The 12337-nt window shown below is 42.6% G+C and overlaps 1 protein-coding gene across 1 annotated transcript in view; it reads left to right on the plus strand.

Annotated features, from left to right (window-relative positions):
• Positions 1–12337, plus strand: part of SMARCAD1 (SNF2 related chromatin remodeling ATPase with DExD box 1) — a 199172-nt gene that overhangs the window by 23742 nt on the left and 163093 nt on the right. Inside the window, exon 3 of the mRNA XM_077476560.1 lies at positions 7248–7410. Coding sequence (XP_077332686.1) covers positions 7248–7410 — 163 coding nt within the window. The remainder of the gene's footprint in view (positions 1–7247; positions 7411–12337) is intronic.

The following is a 12337-nucleotide window of genomic DNA, read 5'->3' on the forward strand; positions in this document are numbered from 1 at the left end:
AACTGACAAGTAACAGAGAGGCAGATATGTCAGATTTCAGCCTGATGTCGGGGTGGGCGGGACCCGGTCGAGGTGGGCGGGGCCCGGCTGGGGTGGGCGGGACTCAGCAGCTATCAAACACCAGCCAACGATTGGGCTGCTTAAGAAAAGGGGCGGGCCACATGCACGTAGTGGCCCGCCCAGATCCCATTGGCTGGTGTTTGATATCTGCTGGGTCCCGCCCCCACCCCGGCCGGGTCCCGCCCACCCCGACATCAGGCTGACAGATCCTCCTCTCTCCATTGCTTGTCAGTTTCACACTTAGCGCGGCGCTGCTGAGTGTGGAGGAGGGAGGAGGAAGGCAGTCAGTGTTAATGCTGCTGCATGTCTGGGGCATCGATAGTGAGTGGGCTGGTGGCAGCTTAGGCGCCAGGTCGCGATTTCTGGTCGCATTGGCGACCTGGCGCCTGGGGTTTGTCGAGCCCTGGCATATGTATAATGGGGCATTGGTGGTCACGGCGGACCTCAGATTAGGTAAGTGATTTGATTCCTTCTCACCCCTCCTTTTGCGCCGCGCTTGGTCTCTTTCAGCAGATCCGCGGTATATTGAAGCGCCTTAGATACCTCCCTTCGCTCCCTCCTTTCAGCAACCACCTCACGCCGCCCAGTTCTCTAACTCACTAATACACTGTGTTCGCCAGATAGCCACGCCCCAACATGTTCCGTCATCAATATGACTTATTCATGGGATTGGCTCTGGACGGGTGAACCTCCCTTTATTCCTCCAGTATGCACAGTAATCGGCAGACATTCAGAGACCGCGCATGCGCCAAACGCGTGTCCCCGTGCCACCAATGCGCCAGCATTTCCATCGTAGCATATAATGAAATCTTTTCAAAACATATTTACTGTAAGTATCAGCAAAGATCCACATTAAACAATATTCACCCATCTCCCCACCCTACATAATAATGTGTCAAGCCGTCAGTGCACTGTGCTTCATATAACATATCAAAAAGCATATAAAATGAATACTCTTCAACCCAAGCGCACATCCCCCTTTACCTAGATGGGCCGATGCACACTAAAGTATGTTCAATAGTGCAAGAGTATTGCATCAAACATATATTATAATATAAATAAATAAATATATATATATTTTAAAAAAAATGTTTTATATACAAGAATTCTTTTAAAGTGTTTTTTTTTTTTTTTTTTTTTTTTTAACTACATCCTACTTTTCTCAGAGAACATCCCATATAATTAGGATGTACAAATTAATAATACTCACTACGATAACTACCTACGGTGACACCCAACCTAATTATTATAATTGATTCTTAATTACAGTACCCACATCAAAGGGGCATGCAACAATTAATTTAAACGGTATGTTCTCAATAATACTGATATTCCGGACATCCAAAAAATCTGTCTGACCCAAAATGAAACCCATATTGGTAACAGCATAAATAAATAAAAATAAATGGAAAAAAATGTATATAAAGATAAAACTAAAAATAAAAATAAAAAAGAAGAATAAAAATAAAAATGAAATAAAAATAAAGATGAAAATAAAAATAAACATAAAAATGCAAATGAAATAAAAATAAAAAAACACAATAATAATGAATATGCACATAAACAAAAGAAAAAATCAACTCAAAGGTGAGTAGAATCAAAATACACAGAACCCTGACAGCAGGAAGCGAAACAAGTAAAACATCAGGAACCATATATCTATAAAATTAATCAGCCGTAGAGCCAGATAGTCTAAGTCACTTCCACTGCCCGAATACCTTCAGATGTTTTAACGAAAGTATTCTAACTAGATTATATTCATGTACCCTCTACCTTATCCCTCAAAAGTTACTAATGAAGCAATTGAGATCCAACTCTATGTTCATCCCTCTAGGAGAGAGGCACTTCATCAGGAATATCCATATATTGAATTTTGTGCAAGGACAGTGCCTATTCACAGGGCATAGCGAGAATGAATACATTACATTTTGACCATAAATACTCTTTTTTTTAAAGCAATGAACTATTGAACCAGAAACTCTGTATATCAAAACTTCATACAAAAAAAAGTCCACGTGTGCAGTTATTCCAAATGTATATTGTCACATTGCTGAACAGTTCATAAATCTTCCATAAACCTCTTCTGTGTAGTACACTTCAGCACTTGAAAGCACTCACCGCCACCACCACCACAAGCAGCTTGCGCTATATTTGTGACCTAAAGTATACGGTCAAAAATGAGTCTGTCCCTTTTAAGGGAATTGTAACAATGTCCCACTCCGCTTGAGTTCTTTCATCATATACCACTTCCTCCCAGTCTGAATATAGATATCCCAACCGCTCACAAGCACAAAACAAGACGATGCTTAGTTGCTGAACATGGACTGTTTTATTAGAACCAAAATAGAAGTCTTATATACAGTAAAACAGGAGGTGCCTCCCTCCTGCTCATATTACTGTAACAATACAACTGTAACCAGAGACAGAATTAACAAGAGCTAATTAACTAATCCCTCAAAGCAGCCAATGGGACTCCATGCCCTCCTGAGCATTATGATTGATCAGGATTTCACCACAGGTCAGACTTGTCACAGAGCTTCACACAGTAGATTATACATTTTCCTAAACAGCAACACAGAACTCCTTCATATAGTAGCATAGTTAATGAGCACAAACAACAATGGGTGAAATACTCTCAGAAGCTATGGCAAGCCAGACTAGACTCATTTACATTATAGAAGACAACAGACAGGTGGCTGGAGTTAATGACATTAGCATCTAACAGTATGTGTCCCAACAGCATGAATCGGTCACTCTTTCTAATATGGCATATACAGGGTTCCCAAAGTCTGTGTGTCTTGGGGGACGTGAACCTGAATCTAAAGTAACACCACCTGAAGGGTCCCCAGGCATACAGCTCACAAAGAGCACCGTTCCCCCAAATGCCAGGGCCCATAATTGGTAGGCTAGCATTCAGTCCCATCCAAAAGACTCTCCTGGCTAGGTCTGTTGCAGGAATATTTTGCTTTATCAGGCAGTTGGAGTTCTCTCATTAAATCATTGGATCTCCCATCCAAATCCAGAGTTCCAGACAATAATGCCCAAAATGAAATAATCGTGTCCTCGCATGCCCTGAATGGTGTTTTAATGGAGGCCCCAACATATGTGAACATACAGTATGGTTGTGGTTTAGTACAATCTGATGTCGCTGTCTCCACCACGGAGGATACTGCACAGAGGGATTCAATCCCTCTGATGAAGTCACATTGGTGGCGTAAGGGTGGAGTCGGGGATGTAGGAAGTGATTACATGAGCATGGTTGGAAGGTAACAGAGTTATGATTCTTGATGCACGGAAGATGTTTATAGAAGATTCATGAACTATCCATCACTGTGACAATATGCAGCATTTGGAATTCCTGTACATTTGGACCTTTTTGTGTTTGAATTTTTGTTTTATATAGAATAGTTTTGTCTTTTGGGTGGTTCAATGCTAAATAAATTCATTTTAGCTGTACATTAAGTGTGGTATGTGGAGCACTGGTTGGATTTCAGTGGGGATTAGCAGATCTCTGATTAGCTGCAGGGGAGACAATGGGGCGTCTAATAGATCCCTGATTTTGTCATAAGGAGGACTTGTTATCTGTCCATTTTATATCGCACCGTAAAGGGGGGGGGGGGGGAAATGTATTTTCAAAAAGGGGTGTGTGTGTGTAAATTTTTTTAAATGTCGCTTATGGAGATTTTTGGGGGATATTTATTATAGGAAAATGTAAAAAATACCACCCTCTTCTCCTTCTTTTTTTTATTTATTTATTTTTTTCTGTATTGTCGCTCTTTTTTTGTTTATAGCGCAAAAAATAAAAACCGCAGGGGTGATCAAATACCACCAAAAGTAAGCTCTATTTGTGTGGGGAAAAAAAGGACGTCAATTTTGTTTGGGAGCCACGTCGCATGACTGCGCAATTGTCAGTTAAAGCGAAGCAGTGCTGAATCGCAAAAAGTGCTCTGGACAGGAGGGGGTAAATTCTTCTGGGGCTGAAGTGGTTAACAAACTTTTACCCATAAAAATCTCCATGGGCGACATTTAAAAATGTTTACCGGCTGCATGTTTTTGGTTACAGAGGAGGTCTAGGGATAGAAATATTGCTCTTGCTCTACCGATCGCGGCAATACCTCACATGTGTGATTTGAACACCGTTTTCATATTCGGGCGGTACTCGCGTATGCGTTCGCTTCTGCACACAAGCTTTTTTTTTTTTCTTTTTTTTTCTTTTTTTTTTTTTTAGAATGGTTTTGAAAAAATAAATAAAATCTGTCACTTTTATTCCTATTACAAGGAATGTAAACATCCCTTTTAGATAGAAAAAAAGCATGACAGGACCTCTTAAATATGAGATTGGGGGTCAAAAAGACCTCAGATCTCATATTTACACTAGAATGCAAAAAAATAAAATGCCCCTTTAAGAGCTATGGGCAGAAGTGACTTTTATGACGTTGCTTCGGCCCTGCAGTGTCATGGGGGGGCCATCTTCCCCTCTCGTCTCCATGCCAGCCCAGGGGACAGACGCAATCGCCTCTGCCGATGGCTCCGGATCGCGGCGGGAGGGGGCCCTCTCCCACCATAGATAAGTCATCTCGTGGCAAATCCACTGCAGAAACCACTTTTATCTTGTACCGGAACGCCGGCTGAACATGGGGATACCGGCATTATGGTGCTGCCATAACGATATCCATCCCCAAAGTAGGGACTTACATCGGCGTGCGGCGGTCCGGAAGTCGGTACATCAGTTTGTGTCTGTGTATAAATAGTCAATGAGTTTGTTGGCTCAATAAGTGATTAAACATCACTGACTGGCATATTCAAGGCTTTGGATATCGTGTGTTTTTTTTTTTTTTTTTTTTTTTTTTTTTTATCCTCTTCCATCTCTGTAAAGTTTCATTACCTTGTTACGCAGGTCTTTTGACTGTTCTTTTCTACCTCCTGGCTCGGTGTCTAGCCTGCTTAATGCATAAAAGTGAGAGCTAACAAACAAATTTATATTATTTATACACAGACACTAATTGTGATTTTAAAAAGCCACAGATGTGGGAAATTAACCTTTTAATTGCCATTTTAAGGGCCGGTTCACACTGCGGGCGATGCGAGGCGACACGACTCGCCTCGCCGCAGTGTGACAAGTCGCCCCCGTTCTGTACAATGGAACTGTTCTGAGAGTAGCGACTCGAGTCGCTCCGACTCAGAAAAAAGGTTCCTGTACTACTTCTGGGCGACCTCGGGGCGACTTGCATTGACTTCTATACAGAAGTCATCTGTAAGTTGCCTCGCGGCAGGTCGCGGCGAGGCAAGTCTGTGTCGCCTCGCCTCGCCTGCAGTGTGAACCGGCCCTAACCTGTATATGCTACCTTCTGTGTCTGTACCAAGGCCAAACATTCCAGGGTATGTAAACTTTTTATCAGGGCCATTTGGGCAATTTCTGTTATGATTTAAAAAGGATCCAAAAAACAATGTGATAATAGATGACTTCATGTAATTGCTATCCCTAAATAAGACAGTTGATTTTTGGCATAATCCGTCATATTTTCTATATTAATCGCTTTAGTACCGCCTCACGCCGATATACATCGGCAGAATGGCAAGGCTGGGCACAAGCACGTACAGGTACGTTGCCCTTTAAGAGCCCAGTCGTGGGTCGCGCACTCGTGACCAGATTCTGAGCTCTGTGACTGTGGCCGCGGAACCTGCGGACCCGATCGCCACTGTTGTCCCGCGATCGGGTCACAGAGCTGAAGAACGAGGAGAGGTAAGTGTAAACAAACCTCTCCTCATGCTTCCTAGTGAAGCTGTCACTGATCGTCTGTTCCCTGTTATAGGGAAAGGCTATCAGTGATGTCGCACGCCAAGCCACGCCCTCCTACAGAAAAAAAAACACACTGCCCCCTAGTGGTTAACCCCTTTACTGTAAAAATGTAATTGGCAGTGATCAGTGCATTTTTAATCGCACTGATCGCTGTATTAATGCCAATGGTCCCAAAAAGTGTCAAAATTGTCCCAACGTGTCTGTCAAAAATCGCTGGATCACCGTCATTACTAATAATAAAAAAAAAAATTATTAATAAAAATGCCATAAAACTATCCCCTATTTTGTAGACGCTATAACTTTTGTGCAAGCCTTATTGCGTTTTTGGTTAAAAAAAAAAAAAAAAAATGTAGAAGAATACGTATCGGCCTAAACTGAGGGAAGAAAAATGTTTTTTTTTTTATATATTTTTGGGGGATATTTATTATAGCAAAAATGCGCTCTATTTTTGTTTTGTAGAGCAAAAAATAAAAACCGCAGAGGTGATCAAATACCACGAAAATAAAGCTCTATTTGTGTGAAAAAAAAGGACGCCAATTTTGTTTCGGAGCCACAATTTCTGCCAGGGTATGCAAATTTTTGAGCACGAGTGTATGTGTACCGTATATACTCGAGTATAAGCCGAGATTTTCAGCCCTTTTTTTTAGGCTGAAAGTGCCCCCTCGGCTTATACTCGAGTCACCGCCGTCTGCCTACCTGATCAGCGTGTCGTACAGACAGACGGCGGCCATTCCACTGTTCAAAAGCCGTGCCTCCCTGTCTGTGATAGGCGGAACACTCAATTTCCCAGCAGTCAGTGTTCCGCCTATCACGGACATCCTCTCATCCTCGTCCGTAGTATGAGGATGAGCGGATGTCCATGATAGGCGGAACACTGACTGCTGGGAAATTGAGTGTTCCGCCTATCACAGACAGGGAGGCGCGGCTTTTGAACAGTGGAATATCCGCTGTCTGTCACAGACAAGGAGAGGTGCGGATTTTGAATCCTGGAATGGCCGCCGTATGTTTTTCTGACATGCTGATCAGTGCATGGCACACAGAGCTGCAGATGGGCACAGAGCTGCAGAAGGACACAGAGGCTGCAGATTGGCACACGGAGGCATGCACAGGACACAGGTAGGCTGCAATGGACACAGGGAGGTACACAGGGAGGTATGCAGCTGCAGATGGGCATTGTTGACCCTCTTTTCCACTCTTTTAAGCTGTAACAGTAGCTGCTGCATGTCTCATCTTCGGCTTATACACGAGTCAATAAGTTTTCCCAGTTTTTTTGTGGTCAATTAGGGGCCTCGGCTTATATTCGAGTCGACCTATACTCGAGTATATACGGTATATGTATAAGAATATTTCAAACCAATGCGTTTTTTTTGTTTTTTTTCATTGTTAGTGACCAGCATCCCAGAGACTCCAGAAAATAAGAGGCTGAACAATGTTTCCTTTTTTAAGAAGGATAAAGGTGTAAGTTTTCTGGACTCTGAGTCTGAAATCGAGGACCAAGAAAGTCAACCAAGTATGAGTTCCACACACAGAAAAGCCCACCCAAGGGAAGAGTAAGTAACAAATGGATCTTAGACGCATAATTTGTTTTACTTTTTTTTTTTTTTTTTCTAGCCAGAATGTTAAATGGATTCTGGTTAATTTGTAAAGCCATTGATTATTATTTTTTTTTTTTTTTCCTTTTGAATTTGTAATCTGTACTGTGTCTCTGTAAATTACTGAAACTTTGAAAAATGCTTTTGTAGTAACGTCCAGGAAAGCCTTGTAGTCTGTCAAAATCAGGTTTTGACAGATACTTGCATTCATGGGGTGCAGCGTTGCTCACGCATGGGCAGCTGACTGTGAAGCCGCAAAGAGTCCGAGTTGGCTGGCCACAGGTAAATTGGAAGTAAACCCATCGATTTAAACAGTTTCAAAAAATGACATGCCGGGAATGCTAACTGCACATTGGCTGTGCTCTCAACCAAACTGTCAAACCACCCAATGGCTGTTGTCATAACGGATCACATGTGCAGCACTGTGGCAGCTGAAGATTAAACAGAGCCAAAGATGGCAGCTTCCGTGGATGAAAATGATAGCGGAGTTTACTTCTGCTTTAAGATACTGGCAAAAAGTTGGGTCAGATGAGGATATCGCTGGATCCTGGGACGTGTGTGCGCGCGTGTTTATTTTTCTTTTTTTTTCTTTTTATTTTTTTTCTTTAGGTCAGCAGCTGTAGTAATTGTAGCTCCTTACTGACTTTTACATTTTAGTTTACAAGGTGAAGAATCTCTTTATTTTATGCCTTCACTCTGCCTATGTTATCTCAAAAAGTCATAGACAAACTCTCCCAGTCCATTTCTTGGACTACAAAAAAACTCCTCTTTGTTGTGAATTGGGTGCAGAATACACGGTTAGCCCACAACACACCAAAATAATGAAACATCCCAGTCACTCTACAACAGTTGTTCTTCACTCCTGTCTTCGGGACCCACCAGACCAGATTTTAAGTATTACCTTTAGGAGATGCAGACTAGAATAATGCAATCACTTAGTAGCAAATTATATCACCTGTGATGTAATTCAGTTATCTTGCAAACCTGGCCTGTTGGTGGGTTCTGAGGACAGGAGTTAAGAACCACTGCTCTACAATTTCAGATTTTTTTTAGGTACACAATGAGAAGGCCAACGTTTCAAAAATCTAGTTTTACAATTTATTTAAAACATTCAATAGGATCCTTGAGGAACAAAGCAAACTTATTTAAAAATACATAATACAGGGGCCTCCAACCCCTGGGCCATGGACCGGTGCTGGTCCGTTGCTGACCAGCCGCACAGGGCTATTGCAGACCGCAGTCACTGCTCACCTCCTGCTGTGTCCTCTTCTGGCTCCTCTGCCAACACTGACTATAATCCAATCAGCCCAAGGAGCTCTACATTCCATTCTGCAGCTCCTCCTGCCCGCTGCCCTGCTGATTGGTTAACATCATCGAGTGGGTGGGAGCCAGGAGAGGAAGCACAGACTGATCACAGCCTCTGCCCTCCTAGCGGTACGAGCCCTTTGCAGGGGAGGCAGACATTAGAATAGGGAAGTGCCATGTTGGAGAGGGGGGGGGGGGTTAAGAGGCACAGGGGTACTGTGATGGAGGAGGTGATTGCTAGGGGCACTGTAATATAAAGGGGACTTCGCTATACAAGGGCATGATAATCATTCAAATCATTATGCCCCTTTACAGTACAGTAGTCCCTGTTACATTAATGTAAAGCACACTGTGCTGTAAATGGGACTGCACTGTAAAGGGGCAATATAATATTAAGTTGGGCTGTGATGTGATGGGAAACTGCTGTAAAGGGGCACTGTACTGTAAAGGGGCATGATTTGAATGATTATTGTGCCCCTGTACAGTGCAGTCCCCCTTTGAATTACAGTGCCCCTAGCAATCACCGCCTCCTTCATCACAGTGCCCCTGCCCCCCCCCCCCCCCCCCCACCTTTCCTCTCTAACATGACACTTCCATATTCTAATGTGTGCCTCCCCTGCAAAGGACTTGTACCTCTAGCAGGGCAGAGGCTGTGATCAGCCTGTGCTTCCTCTGAGGACTGACTCTGTAGCCCCAACCCCTGGTCCCTGGGAAAGTTAGCTGCCATGAAAGCAGGCCTTGTTGCCAAAAAGGATGGGAACCGCTGACGTAACATAAAAAAAAATTACTATTGGAGCTGCACGATTCTGGCAAAAAGAGTCAAGATTTTTCTGCTTGGAATAAAGATCACGATTTTCTTGGTGTAACATCTTTCACATTATACAAAAAAATCGGGCTACCTTTTACTGTTTCGTTTTTTTTATTAAATTCATTAAAGTATATTTTCTCCAAAAAAAAATTGTGTTTGAAAGACCGCTGTGCAAATAGTGTGACGTAAAATATTGTAACAGCCATTTTTTTTCTCTAGGGTCTCTTCTAAAAAAAAAATATTATGTTTGGGAGTTCTAAGTAATTTTCTAGCCAAAATACTGATTTAAACTTGTAAGCAACAAGTGTGAGAAAAAGGTTTAGTCTTTGAGTGGTTAAACTGCCCTCATCTACAGATAGCAGTCAGTTCATCCCTTTGATCTAAACGTACCAAGTGTTATAATGCTTCTGTTTAGTAATATTGTGAAACTTGGCAGGCTGCCTGTTGTGTTGTTTTTTTTTTTTTTTACAGCTGTCTGCTTGATCAGAGAACTCTCTGCACTGAATCTGGAAAGTGCTCTGTTAAGATCCTGAGGGGGGTAGAATAGTGACTTTGGTTCTTTAACGATTAATCGTGCAGCTCTAATTACTATATGACAATGTTCCTACATTGGTAAAGCACACCTCAGTCGAGCAATGCAAATAATCATTCATCAGTTAAACGGTGTAAAGGAACATAGCGAGCCGCATGGAATGTCAACACATTTTGCAGCAAAGGCTGTCTCCTGCTGCCCCCCCTTCCCAAAAGGGGGCAGAAGAAGGATAAGCGGAGCTTCCACTTTTTGGTGGAACTCCGCTTTGTTAAAAATGAACAGGTGCACAAGATGGGCAACGATGGGATGCATGAGGCGATGCCTGGACCTTATAAAGGTTGCACAGGCAGTCCAACTCCTCCAGGATGGCACATAAATACGTGCCATTGGCAGAAGGTTTGCTGTGTTTCCCAGCACAGTCTCAAGAGCATGAAGGAGCTTCCAGGAGATGAGCAGTTACTCTAGAACTGGACAGGGCCGTAGAACGTCTTTAACCCAGCAGCAGGACCGGTATCTGCTCCTTTATGCAAGGCGGAACAAAATGAATACTGCCAGAGCCTTACAAAATTACCTCCATCAGGCCACTGGTGTGCATTTCTCTGACCAAACAAACAGACTTCATGAGGGTGATCTGAGGGCCCAATGTCCTTTAGTGGGATCTGTGCTTGCTGCCCAGCACCGTGGAGCTCGATTGGCATTTGAACACCAGAATTGGCAGGTCCGCCACTAGTGCCCTGTGCTTTTCACAGATGAGAGCAGGTTCACCCCGGGCACATGTGACAGACGTGAAAGGGTCTTGCAGAAACCATGGAGAATGCTATGCTACCTGTTACATTGTTCAGCATGACCGGTTTGGTGGTGGGTCAGTGATGGTCTGGGGAGTCATATCTATGGAGGGACGCACAGACTTCTACAGGCTAGACATTGGCATAGGCTTAGACTTGAACCCATTGTCAGACCCTACGCTTGTGCAGTGGGTCCTGGGTTCCTCCTGGTGCACGACCATTCCCGGTCTCATGTGGTGAGAGTATGCAGCCAGTTCCTGACCTAAATCCAATAGAACACCTCTGGGACATTATGTTTCGGTCCATCTGAAGCCAACAGATTGAACCTCAGTCTGTTCAGGAGCTCAGTGATGCCCTTGTCCAGATCTGGGAGGAAATACCCCAGGACACAATCTGTTGTGTCATTAGGAGCCCAACATTGTCAGGCATGCATACAAGCACGTTGAGGGCATACAAACTACTGTACCATTCTGAGTTGCTGCAATGAAATTTCAGCAAAATGGACTAGCCTGCTGCATCATTTTTTCTCTTTGATTTTTGGGGTGTCTTTGAATTCAGCCCTCTGTAGGTTGATCATTTTCATTTCCATCAAATTCAGTGGATATTCATTTCATTAGGGTGCTTTTGTCCTAGGGGGGGTCTCTCTCCTCCCATGAGTGTTATGCCCTGTGCCTCTATATTCGCCTGGGAGACTATTGTGCACCACCTTAACATGAGAGACTGTCTATTTTGTATGTATAACTGATATGTGCTATATATGTATTTTTAATAAGAATTTTTTTTTGATTATATCTAGTGCATTATAATAGTGTTCCGTCCTGAGAAAGTGGCCTTTGCTGCAAAATATGTTTACTTTATACAGGGAAGACGCCTTGCTATGTATCTTTGCATCGATTTACTCATGAATGATTATTTGTAAACCATTTCATTGCTCCGTTGAGGTGTCTGTTCCCTATGTAGGAACATTGTCATATAATAGTATTCATGTCTGTTATGTGTTTTGTTTTTTCTAGATCATCAAGTATCCGATTGAATGTTTTAAACAATTGTAAATAAACTAGATGGTTTTTATGAAACTTTGGCCTTCTCATGATGTAACTTACTTTTACAATATTGTATTTTGACTGGAATGTTTCTCTGTTTTGGTGTGCTGTAACAATTACAGGTGTGGTATAGTGGAAGTCCTATTTATGTATCAGTCCACAAAAAGAAATTGGGAATATAAAAGCAGTTACTGTACACTGATGTCAGCTTTATGTTAGTACATTTATACCATTGCGTTCAGTAAGAAGAACTATAAAAAAAGAGAAAAAAATGCAGAAATATCAATAAAAAGCCCATTAATAAAATGTAAATCAGTTGTGCTTAACCACTTTCAGACCGGACCATTTTGCTGGTAAATGACCAGAGGTCTTTTTACACTTTGGCACTGCACTGCTTTAACTGGTAATTGCG

Source organism: Lithobates pipiens, unplaced genomic scaffold, assembly GCF_037356315.1.
Source record: "Lithobates pipiens isolate NorthernLeopardFrog02 unplaced genomic scaffold, aLitPip1_a1.2 Scaffold_13, whole genome shotgun sequence".
NCBI classification, from domain to species: domain Eukaryota; kingdom Metazoa; phylum Chordata; class Amphibia; order Anura; family Ranidae; genus Lithobates; species Lithobates pipiens.